We start from the raw sequence: 14,764 nt of genomic DNA, 5'->3' as shown, positions 1-14,764 counted from the left end.
GCAGGACAGCTCTTTTTGTAAGTGACTTCAAGTAAGAACGCGACTGGAATAAACAGTGCCAGTGCGCTCCTTTCATACTTTATTTTTCCCGCTAAAATCCTGCTGTCAAACTCTTAGCCAATCAGAACGCACCAACCATTTCAACTATTTACATTTACCTCAGCGCATATTTAACACCCACCTCTGGAGGGAGGGCAAGCTAATATGAAACATCTGAAGGGCCACAGTATGGTTCCACACCCTGAAGAGGTTTTAAGAATGGGTAGTTTTCAAATTCTAAAACAAACAACCCTTGATAGTGCATGCACCGCATATATGTCTATACGAATATCTACTATATTTGTTATCTGTTTTAGAGTTGTTGGGTTTTCTTTCTCCCAGTTAGAAGGAGAAATTGTACTGAGGTAGGACTCAATATTCATACATTCTCTTTGTCTTCATCATGAATTTAATTTCATACGGATTATGGATACTTAGTTTAATTGAAAATGTGGACCCTTCTTGATGTCTTGCTACAAGTCATAGTCTGAGTGAGCGGCTATTTTCCCTTGGGGTTCACTTCTCTTATAGCTCCACTGAGAATGAGGCTTTAGTGCAGTTTTCATAATCTAGTGGTTCACATCTGTTAGCTCATTTTATTAAAGCTGTTTGGAAAATAAAAGAATTGACCAATGCCTGAGGTTAGGATTCAATTCTTCCATCCCTCATTTTGTTCAGTCCAAGGAAAGACTTTATTTATTATATTTATTCAGACATAAGCCACTAGGATTGAGCAACCTGTCTGTTCCTAAGCCACACCACCTTTATATATATTGTTTTCATCCATTCCTTTTATTCCCATCTTTAGCCAAGAATGTTAAAGAACATCGCTCCAAAATATTAATGTTCTGGTCCACAGTATGGAGCTACAGTGGTAACTCTACTTCAGAACTTAATTCGTTACGTGACCAGGTTCTTAAGTAGAAACATTTATAAGGAAGCAATTATTCCCATAGGAATCAATGTAAAAGCAAATAATGCGTGCAAAACCATTAGGAAAGAGATAAAAGTTCGGAATTTGGGTGGGAGGGGGAAGAGGAGGAAAAAGAGGAGGAGGACAGTCGCTGCTGAAGGAAGAAGGTGAGGTGAGGGGAATCAAAAATATCCAAAACTTTAAGGCTTAAAAAAAAAGAGGGACTCTGAGGTGGTGAGGAGGAGCACGCGCCTCCAATATACCCGGCGCGAGGCTGCCTCCCATACATTGGCTGCTGCTGCTACCTGATGCCTCTTAGAATAGAATAGAATAGAATAGAATAGAATTTTTATTGGCCAAGTGTGATTGGACACACAAGGAATTTGTCTTGGTGCATATGCTCTCAGTGTACATAAATAAAATATGCATTTGTCAAGAATCATGTGGTACGACACTTAATGATTGTCATAGGGGTCAAATAAGCAATGAAGAAGCAATATTAATAAAAATCTTAGGATATAAGCAACAAGTTACAGTCATACAGTCAACATGGGAGGAAATGGGTGATAGGAATGATGAGAAAAACTAGTAGAATAGAAGTGAAGATTTAGTAGAAAGTCTGATAGTGTTGAGGGAATTATTTGTTTAGTAGAGTGATGGCATTCGGAAAAAAACTGTTCTTGTGTCTAGTTGTCTTGGTGTCCTTCCCATGCTGAAGGGCTCCCCTGTCCTTTCGTTCACTGTTTTGTAGCCAGCGCCTTTCCTTTGCTGTGGTGACTCCTCGGCTGCCCAGAGGGAAGGGAGGGGTTTTTTTCCTCTGGGCCTTGACAGAGGTTTATTCTCTGTCCAAGCATCCAGAGAAAGGAAAATGCTTCGTTCGCTCTGGACTACCAGAGCCTCCTTAAGCGCCACCAAAAAGCTCCTCTGGCAGCCCAGATGGTCGGGCCTTCATGCCGCTCTCAAATTTCCTGGGAAAAGTTTTCTGGGCTTGGGTTCTTAAGTAGAAAATGGTTCTTAAGTAGAGGCAAAAAATCTTGAACACCTGGTTATTATCTAGAAAAGTTCTTAAGTAGAGGTGTTCTTAAGTAGAGGTACCATTGTATTCTCAAATAGTTTTAAATAGAATTTCCACAATTTAATGTATTTAACAATCCTCCACTCCACAATTGAAAATTATTGCTTTTTACATGTTACATTATGTTAGTGGTCCCCATAATCTAATATTCTCACAGAGTTGGCCTTCTCCGGGTCCCGTCGACTAAACAATGTCGTTTGGCGGGCCCCAGGGGAAGAGCCTTCTCTGTGGCGGCCCAGGCCCTCTGGAACCAACTCCCCCCGGAGATTAGAACTGCCCCTAACCCTCCCTGTCTTTCGTAAACTACTCAAGACTCATTTATACCGCCAGGCATGGGGGAGTTGAGATAGCTCTTCCCCCTAGGCCATTACAAGTTATGCATGGTATATTTGTGTATATGTTTGGTTTTATAATAGGGGTTTGTAGTTGTTTTTATTATTGGATTGTACATGTTGTGTTTATTATTGTTGTTAGCCGCCCCGAGTCTACGGAGAGGGGCGGCCTACAAATCCAATAAATTATTATTATTATTAATTATTCTAGCTTGCACTAGATTCATATGATATGTACATTCTTGGTTAAGTTGAGAGACTGTGTAGCCTAAACAGCAGCATGCAGTGGTATCTTCTGGTAGTACCCTCTGCTTCTTTTCTAAATCAGCAGCAGAATTAATTGGCATTTTCTCCTGAGAAAGCCATGCACGTAAAATGAGCTTTCTCTAACCTGATAGCCTAACCTAAGAAATGTATGGCTTCAGAAACAATCCTTCCAAAACTGTCTTGAAATATTTTAATTACATATTTTTCTTATAAATTTGTAATTAAACATAAAAGCTGGGAAAGGCAGTCATAAATTCTATTAATTTAGGCTACCAATAAAGTAAGCTTTAGTCGTTTACAGTTTTCCATTGCACTCTGGCAAACTTTGTGAAAACTATACTAACAAATATTGCTGTCATCATTTCTCTAAAGTACATAGCTCTCACGTGATCCGAAATACCATCAGATACCATCTATTTCAACACCATCTGAAACAGAATTGTTGCTAATGTTTCCAATGTTTGATAGCCATGGTGAATACTGTTGACAGAGAAAACTGTGCAATGACAAACAAAAGTGGTCAAAGATTTCTCTCCCAGTCTATCACCATTGACCAGCAACTGTGACTTCCATTGTGCCATTGAGCTTTGCACATAACGTCTGGTGTTTTTATTGCCTCTTGTTATTTCTAGGCATTTGATCCAATCATGTGGCAATGTTCCAAGGGCATTCTTACACCAAAGGTTGTAGATTGCAATTATTTTTCTTTGCTTACTTTTCTTTCCTTGGATCAGATATCTATATCTCCTTTTATTATTTATGTATTTAATTTATTTAAATATTATGCATTTACAATTTTTATGCATACCTAGCAGCAAAAGATAATTAACAGGACCATAAAGTCAGGTATCCTAGATACTCATAAGAAAATGTATGAAGATGACAATCATTATCAGTAGTGAGTTCCTACTGCTGTGCCTAATTATGCTCAGCTCTGTGGCTCTGGTGTGCGAGCATGTGTTCGAGCAAAATTTTGCTTCCTATACCTGTGCAGGTAGTAAAAACTTGCACGGGGACACACATGCAGAGCCGCAGATGTGGAAGCAAAAAACCTTGCCTAAACACGTGCTCACGTGTGTCGCCATGCGAGATTTGGGGCAGGAAGCAAAATTTTGCTCAAATGCGCGCTCGCGTGCCAGAGCCACAGAGCTGCGTGCAATTATGTGTACCAGTAGGAACCCACTACTTATCATTATCAGAAGCAACAACAGGTTTAATTAATACAGATAGCACGTTTCGTGAAGGTCGAGTCTAAGTAAACAAAAAATTCCAATTCGAAAACTTTTTCAATCTTGGATAGTCTAAGGGAAAAATGTTGGGGGTTAGGGGTTGACACTACTGAGTCCGGTAATGAGTTCCACGCTTCGACAACTCGATTGCTGAAGTCATATTTTTTACAGTCAAGTCTGGACCACTTAATATTAAGTTTGAATCTGTTGTGTTCTCTTGTGTTGTTGCGGTTAAAGCTGAAGTAGTCATTAACAGGTAGGATGTTGCAGCATATGATCATGTGGGCAATATTTAGATTGTGTTTTAGGCGTCGTTGTTCTAAGCTTTCTAGGCCCAGGATTGTTAGTCTACGTTCGTAGGGTATTCTGTTTCGAGTGGAGGAGTGAAGGGCTATTCTGGTATCTCTGGACATTTTCGAGGGTGTTGATGTCCGAGATGCAGTATGGATTCCAGACATGAGCTGTATTCAAGGATGGATCTGGCAAAAGTTTTGTAGGTTCTGGTGAGTAGTGTGAGATTGCCAGAGCAGAAGCTACATAGGATCAGGTTAACAACTCTAGAAGCCTTTTTGGCGATATTGTTGCAGTGGCCTTGGGCACTTAGGTCATTTGATACTAGTATTCCGAGGTCTTTTACTGAGTGTGGGTTGGCTGTGAGATTTTAGTTATTCAGTTTATATAAGAGGTTCGGATTCTTTTTGCCGATGTGGAGGGTAGAACATTTGTTGGTTGATATTTGAAGTTGCCAGGTGTTAGACCAATCTGAAACAAAGTCGAGGCCTTTTTGGAGAATAGATGTGCTGTCTGTGGTGCTGAAGAGTTTTACATCATTGGCGAAAAGAACACAGTTGCTTGTGATATGATCGCAGAGGTCGTTGATGTAGAGAATGAATAGAGTAGGTCCTAGTACTCTTGTGTGTATGTGTATGTGCTTGTGTGTATGTGTTTTCCTTACGTGCAACACCTCTTTTGACCAAGATTCATGGTTCCAAATCCAGCAGACATAAATCTGGATGCAGAAATCTAACCAACTGTCTATGGGTTAACTAAGGGTTGATAAGAACTGGACTGGGTCTAATGTATGTAGTAATGATCATGACCCGTCAAAGACAGTAAAGCTCATTAAAAGCAGTTTGCAGGTGATGCCAAGGACCCCAGCAAACTGTCAGTTGTATTCAGGATGAAACAAGCAGCATAAAGGCTGTCTTTCAGTACCTATTGATTTATTTGTCTGTGTCACTGAGGACTTCTTATCCTGCCTGCCAGTGAATAGTTATTTTGCTGCAACCATTAGCAAAGGGAGATATGAGTTATAGCTAATCGGTACTTGTCTTTCTGTATCCTAAATGGAAAATAGATTTAAGGAGCCAGAAACAATCAACAGAATAAACTTGGGGGAAGAAAGTGAAATTGAGAAATCTGCTGGAGAGATTTGGAGGGCAGAATCTAAATCGTACCGTTATGCCGAGAACTGAAACAACAAAATAATTTATGAACAGAAGACATATTACTTCATTATAGAATAGGATAACAGAGTTGGAAGGGATCGTGGAGGTCTTCTAGCCCAACCCCCTCCCCAGGCAGGAAAGTCTACCCCATTTCAGATAAATGGTTATCCAGAATCTTAAAAACTTCCAGTGTTGGAATTTTATTTTATTTTATTTATTTATTTGTCATACAAATATAGCATTGTAGTAAGTTTAACATAATATAAGTATAGAGATGGAAAAGATAAAAAGACATTAGGAGAGGGACGGTAGGCACGAAGGTGCACTTATGCACACATATTTACAACTTTGCCCACGTTTCTACAACACTCCGTGGCCTGCACTGGCTGCCGATCAGTTTCAGTCCATAATTCAAACTGTTGGTCATGACCTTTAAAGCCCTTCATGGAATTGGACCAGAATACCTCCGGAACCGCCTGCTATCGCACGAATCCCAGTGGCCGATAAGGTCCCACAGAGTTGGCCTTCTCCGGGTCCCGTCGACTAAACAATTTCGTTTGGCGGGCCCCAGGGGAAGAGCCTTCTCTGTGGCGGCCCTGGCCCTCTAGAACCAACTCCCCCTGGAGATTAGAACGGCCCCCACCCTCCTTGTCTTTCGCAAGTTACTCAAGACCCACCTATATCGCCAGGCATGGGGGAACTAAGACTTCTCCCCCAGGCTTTCTTATATTTTATGTTTGGTATGTATGTGTTGTATGGTTTTTTAACAGTTGGGGTTTTTTATATAATTCTTATTATTAGATTTGTTCCATTGTTTATACTGTTTTTTATTGTTGTTGTGAGCCGCCCTGAGTCTTCAGAGAGGGGCAGCATACAAATATAAATAAATAAACAAACAAACAAACAAACAAACAAACAAACAAACAAACAAACAAACTTCTGGAAGCAAGTTGTTCCACTGATTAATTGTTCTAACTGTCAGGAAATTTATCCTTAGTTCTAAGTTGCTTCTCTCCTTGATTAGAATAGAATAGAATAGAATAGAATAGAATAGAATAGAATAGAATTCTTTATTGACCAAGTGTGATTTGATGACAAGGAATTTGTCTTTGGGGCATATGCTCTCAGTGTACATAAAATAAAATATACCTTTGTCAAGAATCATGATGTACAACACTTAATGATTGTCATAGGGTACAAATAAGCAGTGAGGAAACAATTAGTTTCCACCCATTGCCTCTTGTCCTACCCTCAGGTGCTTTGGAGAATAGCCTGACTCCCTCTTCTTTGTGGCAACCTCTGAGATATTGGAACACTGCTATCATATCACCCATAGTTCTTTATTTCATCAAACTGGACATACCCAGTTCCTGCAACCGTTCTTCATATGTTTTTGCCTCTAGTCCTCTGATCATCTTTGTTGCTCTTTGCTGCACTCTTTCCAGTCTCAGCATGTTTTTACATTGTGGCGACCAAAACTGAATGCAGTAATCCAAGTGTGGCTTTACCAAAGCATTATAAAGTGATATTAACACATAAAGATCCCATGACCTTCATGTGAGCAATGCTTCACGTGATTATAAAAAATAGGGTCATCATGAGAATGTAAATTAACAAACTAATCCAGCCTGGGTTATCAACCCATTGTCAGACACCTGTATTAGATACTTCTAATGAATTGCAAATAAAGCCACTCTCCTTTATTGCAATTTGAAAAATAAAACTAATTGCTTATTTTCATAGATATATTTTCCTGTTTTCCATTGATCTTCCCTAAAATAGACATCGCACATTGTCTTACCAGTGCAATTTTTACTATTCCTGATTGAATTCCACGCATTGCTGTGCCATAATTGCACTTCATTCTTCTTTCAAAAGGCATAGTGGCAGTATTGACTTTGGGCTTAAGTGAATTATGCTCATGCCCTCGGCAAAAAGCGTTGACCCAAGCAGTTGTAGATCTGAATCATTCTGTTGTAATTGACTTGATTGCTCAAGAGGTATATCATCAAGGTGCCTCTTGCATCTCATGGGCATGTAATGATGGACATTCACGAGAGCCTAACAGAGAATAGAAGCTAATAAGTCTTGACAAATATGTGCTGCTGGTAGAGGTATCACTATGTATTGATAACTTGTCATTGATCCATGTTTGGTCGCCTAAAAGTGCTGTCATCATTTTTTCCCTAAAAGTTGATCAAGTCTTAACTATTTTGGACATACTTCCTTTATCAGTCTGTTGATTTTAATTATCTGCTGATACTCCTATTCAGTTGAATTCCCACTGAAAGTTAATGGAAACATATTTGGAGCTAAAGAAAGACAGATGAAATAGCATTCTGCAATGTCACAGCAGCAATTATACTAGCATCTGTCTATTATTAATATTTTATAATATTAATAGCATCCGTGTCCTGAACATTTTGGATATTTTCTCACCTTCTGCTATTAGTGTCACTTAAATACTGTTAGCTTTTTGCAGAAGCTTCATGCTTGGTCCAGTTGTCCCTAACTGCCAGCTGTATTGGCAGTTCTGTGTTAGCAAAAACTTCAGAAGATAAGGATTTAGGGGTAGTGATTTCTAACAGTGTCAAAATGGGTGAACATACACTTGCTTAAAATGACATACCGTGTTTCCCCGAAAGTAAGACGGTGTCTTACTTTCTTTTTATCCCCAAAAGCCCCACTATGTCTTACTTTCGGGGTATGTCTTATATTGGAAAAAATAAGACCCACCCGGCCAACCCACCTACCCGAACCCGCAACACCCGTGTCCGGTAAAAAGTAGTATTTTAAAAAATCTTGAAAAATCTGGGTCTTCATTTTTACCCACCGGGGGGACAAAGAGCCCAAAGCACCCTCCCCCCCCCACAAACACACGGAGACACATCCGCATCCCCGCCTGCCCGCCCCGTCCGGGCCCCGCCATGACGTGGCAGCCGCATCCGGTGCACATGTCGGCCTTGACACGTGTCCGCCCACCCGGCGTCTCCGAAGCTTACCGGTCTCTGGCGGGCGCCTTTCGGCAGGAGAAGCCTTCGCCGGGCTGCTTCGCTGCTTGTTCCCCGACGACAGACAACGTCCGGCCGGATTAGCCGGGATGGGCAACACGGCATCCGCTTGAGACGCCGGCGGGAGCAGCGGGAGCAGCAGGAACAGCAACATTTGGATCAGACGGAGGCGGCGGTGACGTATGGAGGGGGGGCGGCGCGGAAGTGGGCAGGAGGCGGCAATACCCCTGTGTTTCCCCGAAAGTAAGACATATGTCTTACTTTCGGGGTACGGCTTATATTAGCCAACCCCCCTGAAACCCCCGATACGTCTTACAATCGGGGGTGTCTTACTATCAGGGAAACAGGGTAGTTCAATAAAAAAAGAGATACATTTGAGGGAGGAGGAGGAAGAAGCAGCTTTGTGGGACCAAGAGTGATTTACAGACTCTGGATGTCCACCAAATAACAGCAAACAGGAACAATTACAATTAAAGAAAATTGAGCTACTTGCCTAATCTGTTATCATACTGAATCTTGTGGGCTCAGTCTAAAACCTTAAAATATTACTGTGCTCCTCAACAAATAATGCTGTCCATCATTTGTCCTTTTTGTAGCTACGTGACTTAATCAATTGAAAGAGTCCAAGCACCTATTTGAAAATTATCTTGGTTGGTAAGGTACTCCCACCCAGTCACGTGACCTTTAAGCAACCCCCGGTCACATTATTGTCAAGCCACTCCCACCTGGTCACATGGCTGGCAAGCTACTCCTACCTGGTTACATGACCAGAATACATTCGAGTCCGCCTTCTGCCGCACGAATCCCAGCGACCGGTTAGGTCCCACAGAGTCGGTCTTCTTCAAGTCCCGTCAACTAAACAATGTCATCTGGTGGGACCCAGGGGAAGAGTCTTCTCTGTGGCGGCCCCAACCCTCTGGAACCAGCTCCCCCCGGAGATCAGAATTGCCCCCACCCTCCTTGCCTTTCGTAAGCTCCTTAAAACCCACCTCTGTCGTCAGGCTTGGGGGAACTGAACTACCCTTTTCCCCCTAGGCCTATACAATTTTTGCATGGTATGTTTGGTTTTAATAAGAGTTTTTAAATTATTTTAAACATTAGATTTGTTACATGCTGTTTATTACTGTTATTAGCTGCCCTGAGTCTACAGAGAGGGGCGGCATACAAATCTAATAAATAAATAAATAATGAATGAATGAATGAATGAATGAATGACCATCAAGCCACACTCACAGAATAAGCCATGTCCACAGTGTGGTAGTAAAATTTTTTGGCAGCCCATCACTGAAGAGGACCTGATAAAAAACAGTAGTACAGCAGGCCGACTCTTTTCATGCATCCAACTTGGGAATTGGGATGAGGATGTAGAAAGTTTCAACCATTCAAAGCCTGTATCTTTCCAGCGAGATTGTTGGCCAATTCCTCCATGCATTTTAAGCTGTGGGAAATTGGCCTTTGTTGGTGAGGATGAAGGATTTTCTAGCTTCTAATATGAAGTCTTGCTGCTGGCACCATAGGTCCTCTGGATCCCTCTATCTCAGAATATATATATATATATATATTTCAGATTACTACCCGAATCATCCAAATCCACTAGAAAGCATCACACTGTGTATTTAAATGTACCCTATCAATTCAATTGTGTGGCAATATTGAGATAAAGCTGAGAACAGCATGGGATTCTTGCTCTAAATTCATTTTGCGTCTGATACAAATTTGCAAGAATTAAACTTTTGATCGATGGCTTGTGGTTTTCAGGTTCTACACTCAGCGGGCCGCGAGGGAAGTCAGAGATGTCACATTATCAATTTAAATGCCTTGTCAGCATGGCAATAAGCTCAAATTACCACATCTTGAGAGGGTAGGACTTATTTGGGGGAACTTTAGAGATGCAATGAAGTTGTTCCACATGTCTTCTGGTTCAAGAGAAGAAAGGCAAATGCTTGGCTTGAATAAAATAATGGTGAGGTATTTGCCACTATAGAGATGATTCCAATTCTGGGAAAGGTGGAAGGAGAGAGAAAGGTACAACTAATAGAAAGGTGGATTGATTCAATTTTTTAAAAAATTATTATTATAGCCAACTCTGTGCAGTGTTGAATGCAACCCTGAAAGACCAGGTTAAGAAAAGACCATGCTGAGAAAATCTACTTATCTAGTCACTAAGAATCAACAATGTCATTATAATGTATAATGAATCAATGAATGAATCAATGTATTAATTAAAACAGAAGAGTACAACAAAACCCCACTGTTTTATAACAGGGGTGTCAAACTCTATTTCGTTGAGGGCTGTATCAGGGTTGTGTTTGACCGTGGGGGTTTAGGGTGGGCATGGTCAGATTGATGTCATTCATGTCAAGGTACCTGTGGTGGTGATGAGCTAAGGTAGGACTTACCTCTCAGACCCTTCCTCAGTCTCATTATATCCCTCCCTCCCTCCCTCCTTCCTTCCTTCGTTCTTTCCTTTCTTCCTTCCTTCCTCCCTTCCTCCCTTCTTTTCTTCTTTGAAAAAGATGGCCTCCTGCAGCCCATTGCCAGCAAAAGTGGAGCTTCAGGGGGCAGTGTGCAGTCTCCCTGAGCTCCATTTCTGCTGACAAATGGCTGCAGGAAGCCACTGCGGCCGAAAACATGGGCTGGATCCAGCTAGGCCTTGAGTTTGACACCCCTGTTTCATAACAATACATACACACATGAAATACTCCACAAGGATTGTTGGATTTATCCAAATTATAAAGGGGTCCGTTTTTAATTAAATGTGTTTGCTAAATTGTTAGCAAATTGTCTCCATCCTAGTATCAAAAATCTATTTTCTCAGACTGGATTATATATATATATATTTTAAAATGTTCCCCACAAGGGCAAACAGGATCAAAAGGCATCTGGCCTCGTCTTTTCATTTAAAATTTATTTAAAGCCACTAACAATTTTTCTTAAAAGGCATCGGGTTTTATAAACTATAACTCACTTTGTCAGCTTCCTGCAGTGGGTGAACTGATGTCAGATTTAAATTGGGACAAGGTGGGTTTGGTGTATGTGTGTTTGGGGGGGGGGATGTTATTGTGCAATACAGGTTACAGGTGAGGCAGATGGAATGAGAAGGTATCTAATGAATTAGCAATTCCAAATACATACACACAAACATACCATTAAAGTTTCAATTAAAGTTTCAATTGCTAAACAAGACAGTTATTAAGTGAGTTTTTCCTTTAGAACTTTCCTTGCCACAGTTATTAAGTCAGTGATGGCGAACCTATGGCACGGGTGCCACAGGTGGCATGTGGAGCCATATCTGTTGGCACACTAGCCGTTGCCGTAGCTCAGCTCCAAACTGCATGTGTGTGCCGGCCAGCAGACCTTTGGCTCACACAGAGGCTCTGGGAGGACGTTTTTGGCTTCCAGAGAGCCTCCGAGGGGATAGGAGAGGGCGTTTTTACCCTCCCCCAGTTCCAGGGAAGCCTTTGGAGCCTGGGGAGGGTGAAACATGAGCCTATTGGGCCCACCAGAAGTTGGGAAACAGATTGTTTCCGGCCTCCAGAGGATCTCTGGGTGGCAGGGGAAGCTGTTTTCACCATCCCCAGGCATTGGATTATTGGTGTGGCACTTGTGCAGCTGCAATGGTGTGTGTGAAAAGATTCGCCATCACTATATTCATGGCGCTGGACCAGATTACCTCAGGGACCGCCTTCTGCCGCACGAATCCCAGCGACCAGTTAGGTCCCACAGAGTGGGTTTTCTCCGGGTCCCGTCAACCAAACAATGTCGCTTGGCGGGACCCAGGGGAAGAGCCTTCTCTGTGGCGGCCCCGGCCCTCTGGAACCAACTCCCCCAAGATATTAGAATTGCCCCCACCCTCCTTGCCTTTCGCAAGCTGCTTAAAACCCACCTCTAGGCCTTTACAATTTTATGCATGGTATGTCTGTATGTATGATTGGTTTTTATATAGCTTTTTAACTGTTTTTAGTATTGGATTATTGTCATATACTGTTTTATTACTGTTGTTAGCCGCCCCAAGTCTTCGAAGAGGGGTGGCATACAAATCCAATAGATAGATAGATAGATAGATAGATAGATAGATAGATAGATAGATAGATAGATAGATAGATAAGTGAATCACTATAGCTAAGTTAGCAATATGGCTGCTAAGGGAAACTGTTTTCCCCATTGATTTTACTTATCAGAAGGTCATAAAAGTGGAACACATAATCCCAGGACATTGCAACCATCAGAAATATGAGCCAGCTGTCAAACAACTGAGTTTTGATCCATTTGGATGCAGCAATGGTCATAAGTATGAAAAATCCAGTATAGTACACAGTCGTACAGCAAGTCATTTCCCCCCAGTTGTTATGTGTGTTCCCTGTCAGCCTTTAGAATTCTCAGAAGATGGAGATGACATAGAAGCTGTCAATTACCCTGATTTAAGAGATGTGGGGGAAGCTAGCAAGGAAAGTGAAACAGAACAGCCATCCGACGAAAGTATGCAGAGTCATGTTTCTTCTGATAGCGGAAGCTTAGAAAAGAGCCCATGGTTAAATCCAAAGTTCAGAAGGTTGCAGAAAAGAAAGGACAAAATTGGAGGGAAGAGGTTTTAATATGTTATTTCAGAGTGTGTAAATTAATTAATCAATTACATCACTTCCGGAATTCAACGGAAGAGAAGAACGCTTTCTTCAAAGTGGTAGAAAACCAAGATGGTGATTTATGTCATCTCTCCTAATAAATGAGTGTTTCTATTGCATGATAAATTGCTTTTTAACAGTGTGAACCTGACTCAGAGATAATAAGACGTTTTGAAGTAGCTTGTTAATTAGAAAGACTTATAACTTTGTAATTTAGTCTGTAAGAGTTGAATGCATTTCTCCGTGCTGGAGTGGTAATGACAAAATCCAAAGTGGAAGGAATAAAAGAAATGTTACTTTGAAAATTACCAGCCTGTAAAGCTCTTATTATTGGAACAGTCAGCCTGATCAGCCCAGGTCCAGAACACCAGTGTTGTAGGGTTTCTAAAAGAATGGTTATCATTCAAAGAACACCTGCATAAAGCAAATTCATATATTTGTAGATATGAATATAATTGTCTGGTTCTTCATGTGTAGTTAGCTATTTCCCCCCGCATTGTTTCAATGTGACTTCATTAATTCTATCCAAATAGTAATATAGTGGGATAACAAAATTCTTACTTACATGCAAATTGAAGTGATGCTTCCCTGCTCAAAATGCTACCGTAGACATTGGTGATAAAACACTGATACTGCCCAGCATCTTTTAATTCACTGGGGTTGTTGATAATAAGGCTTCCTTCTATTACACTGTAGCGATAATCACTTTCTATGTCTAAATCATTTCCATTCTGGAGCCACCTTGGAAGGAAAGACAAATAAATAGTTTAATACATTTCAAGAAGAGATGGATAGCTCAAAAGAAAATTTGACGCAATTAATGGGTTCACTTTTAATTTGGCTTTCAGTTTAGAAATCTGCATAACATTCCTATGCAAAAAATTCAGATGCATGGGCATTTTCTAGAACACATTTTTTTTAAAAAAAAAACATTTTGTATTTTTATTTCCAATACACATTTTTTCTGGACATATTTTCTCCTGGTGTACCCAATTCAGCCTTACTCAGAGAAAGAAGTTTTGACATCTGTAACCTGCAACCCTATCAACTCTTGTACGAAATGGTTGCAATGTTCTTTACGCAGAACTGCCAGTCCGGGATGTACATCATTTCAGAGGTGGGTTCCTACCAGTTCGAACCAGTTTTATAGAACTGCATGACCGGTGGCTTAAACCGCCGGCCAAAATTGCCCCCGGAGCAGGGCGATGCTGCAGGTGGCTCCGTTGAGCCCCGAACTTCCAGTTTCCGGTGAAACCGGAAGTTCGGCTTTTGGCAGCGCGCCAAGCAGGCGCGCTGCTTGCTGGGCCAGGGAGAGGTCCTAGATGGCCCTATTTAAGGGCGATCCGAACTGGACCTCCTCCTTGCTCCTGAGAACTCCGAAGCGAACACCCGCCTGCCCTCCGCTATCAACAGTGTGTCTGAAGGAGGTCACTTTGGGGCCGAATAGGAATTTTTTGCGGCGTCCCCTTTAGCAGCGGCTGTTTTTTCACCTATTCCACACTGACGGGAAGGATGGAATGGTTAGGGGGTACGGCACACATAGATTTTAGATTTAGGCTTCCCTTTGGTCACTGGGGGTTGGCAGTTTAGAGGCGGAAATGGGCAGTAGAAGCGACCGCGCATGCTCCTTTGGGCATCTTTTTAAAAGGTGATGGACCGCCTCTCTCCAGGAACTAGAGGTTAGAACAACATCGGGGATAGGAGAGAGGATGCCCATGGGACTCACCGGATACAATTTCCCTTAGGGGATTGGAGGGTGAGCTCCTCCCACACGCCAAGGGGTGTGGCTCTGATTCAGGTGAAGGTGGCTACCTTCACCTGGTCCAGC

The 14,764-nt window shown here is 41.7% G+C and overlaps 1 protein-coding gene across 1 annotated transcript in view; it reads right to left on the bottom strand.

Moving 5' to 3' along the window:
- CNTN5 (contactin 5) overlaps nucleotides 1-14,764 on the bottom strand; it is a 439,109-nt gene that overhangs the window by 283,656 nt on the left and 140,689 nt on the right. The window contains exon 4 of the mRNA XM_070751525.1: nucleotides 13,502-13,677. Coding sequence (XP_070607626.1) covers nucleotides 13,502-13,677 — 176 coding nt within the window. The remainder of the gene's footprint in view (nucleotides 1-13,501; nucleotides 13,678-14,764) is intronic.

This window comes from Erythrolamprus reginae, chromosome 4 (genome assembly GCF_031021105.1).
Source record: "Erythrolamprus reginae isolate rEryReg1 chromosome 4, rEryReg1.hap1, whole genome shotgun sequence".
NCBI lineage: Eukaryota > Metazoa > Chordata > Lepidosauria > Squamata > Dipsadidae > Erythrolamprus > Erythrolamprus reginae.
The sequence above is the reverse complement of the archived record's forward strand: the minus strand, read 5'-3'. Positions and strand labels throughout refer to the sequence as shown.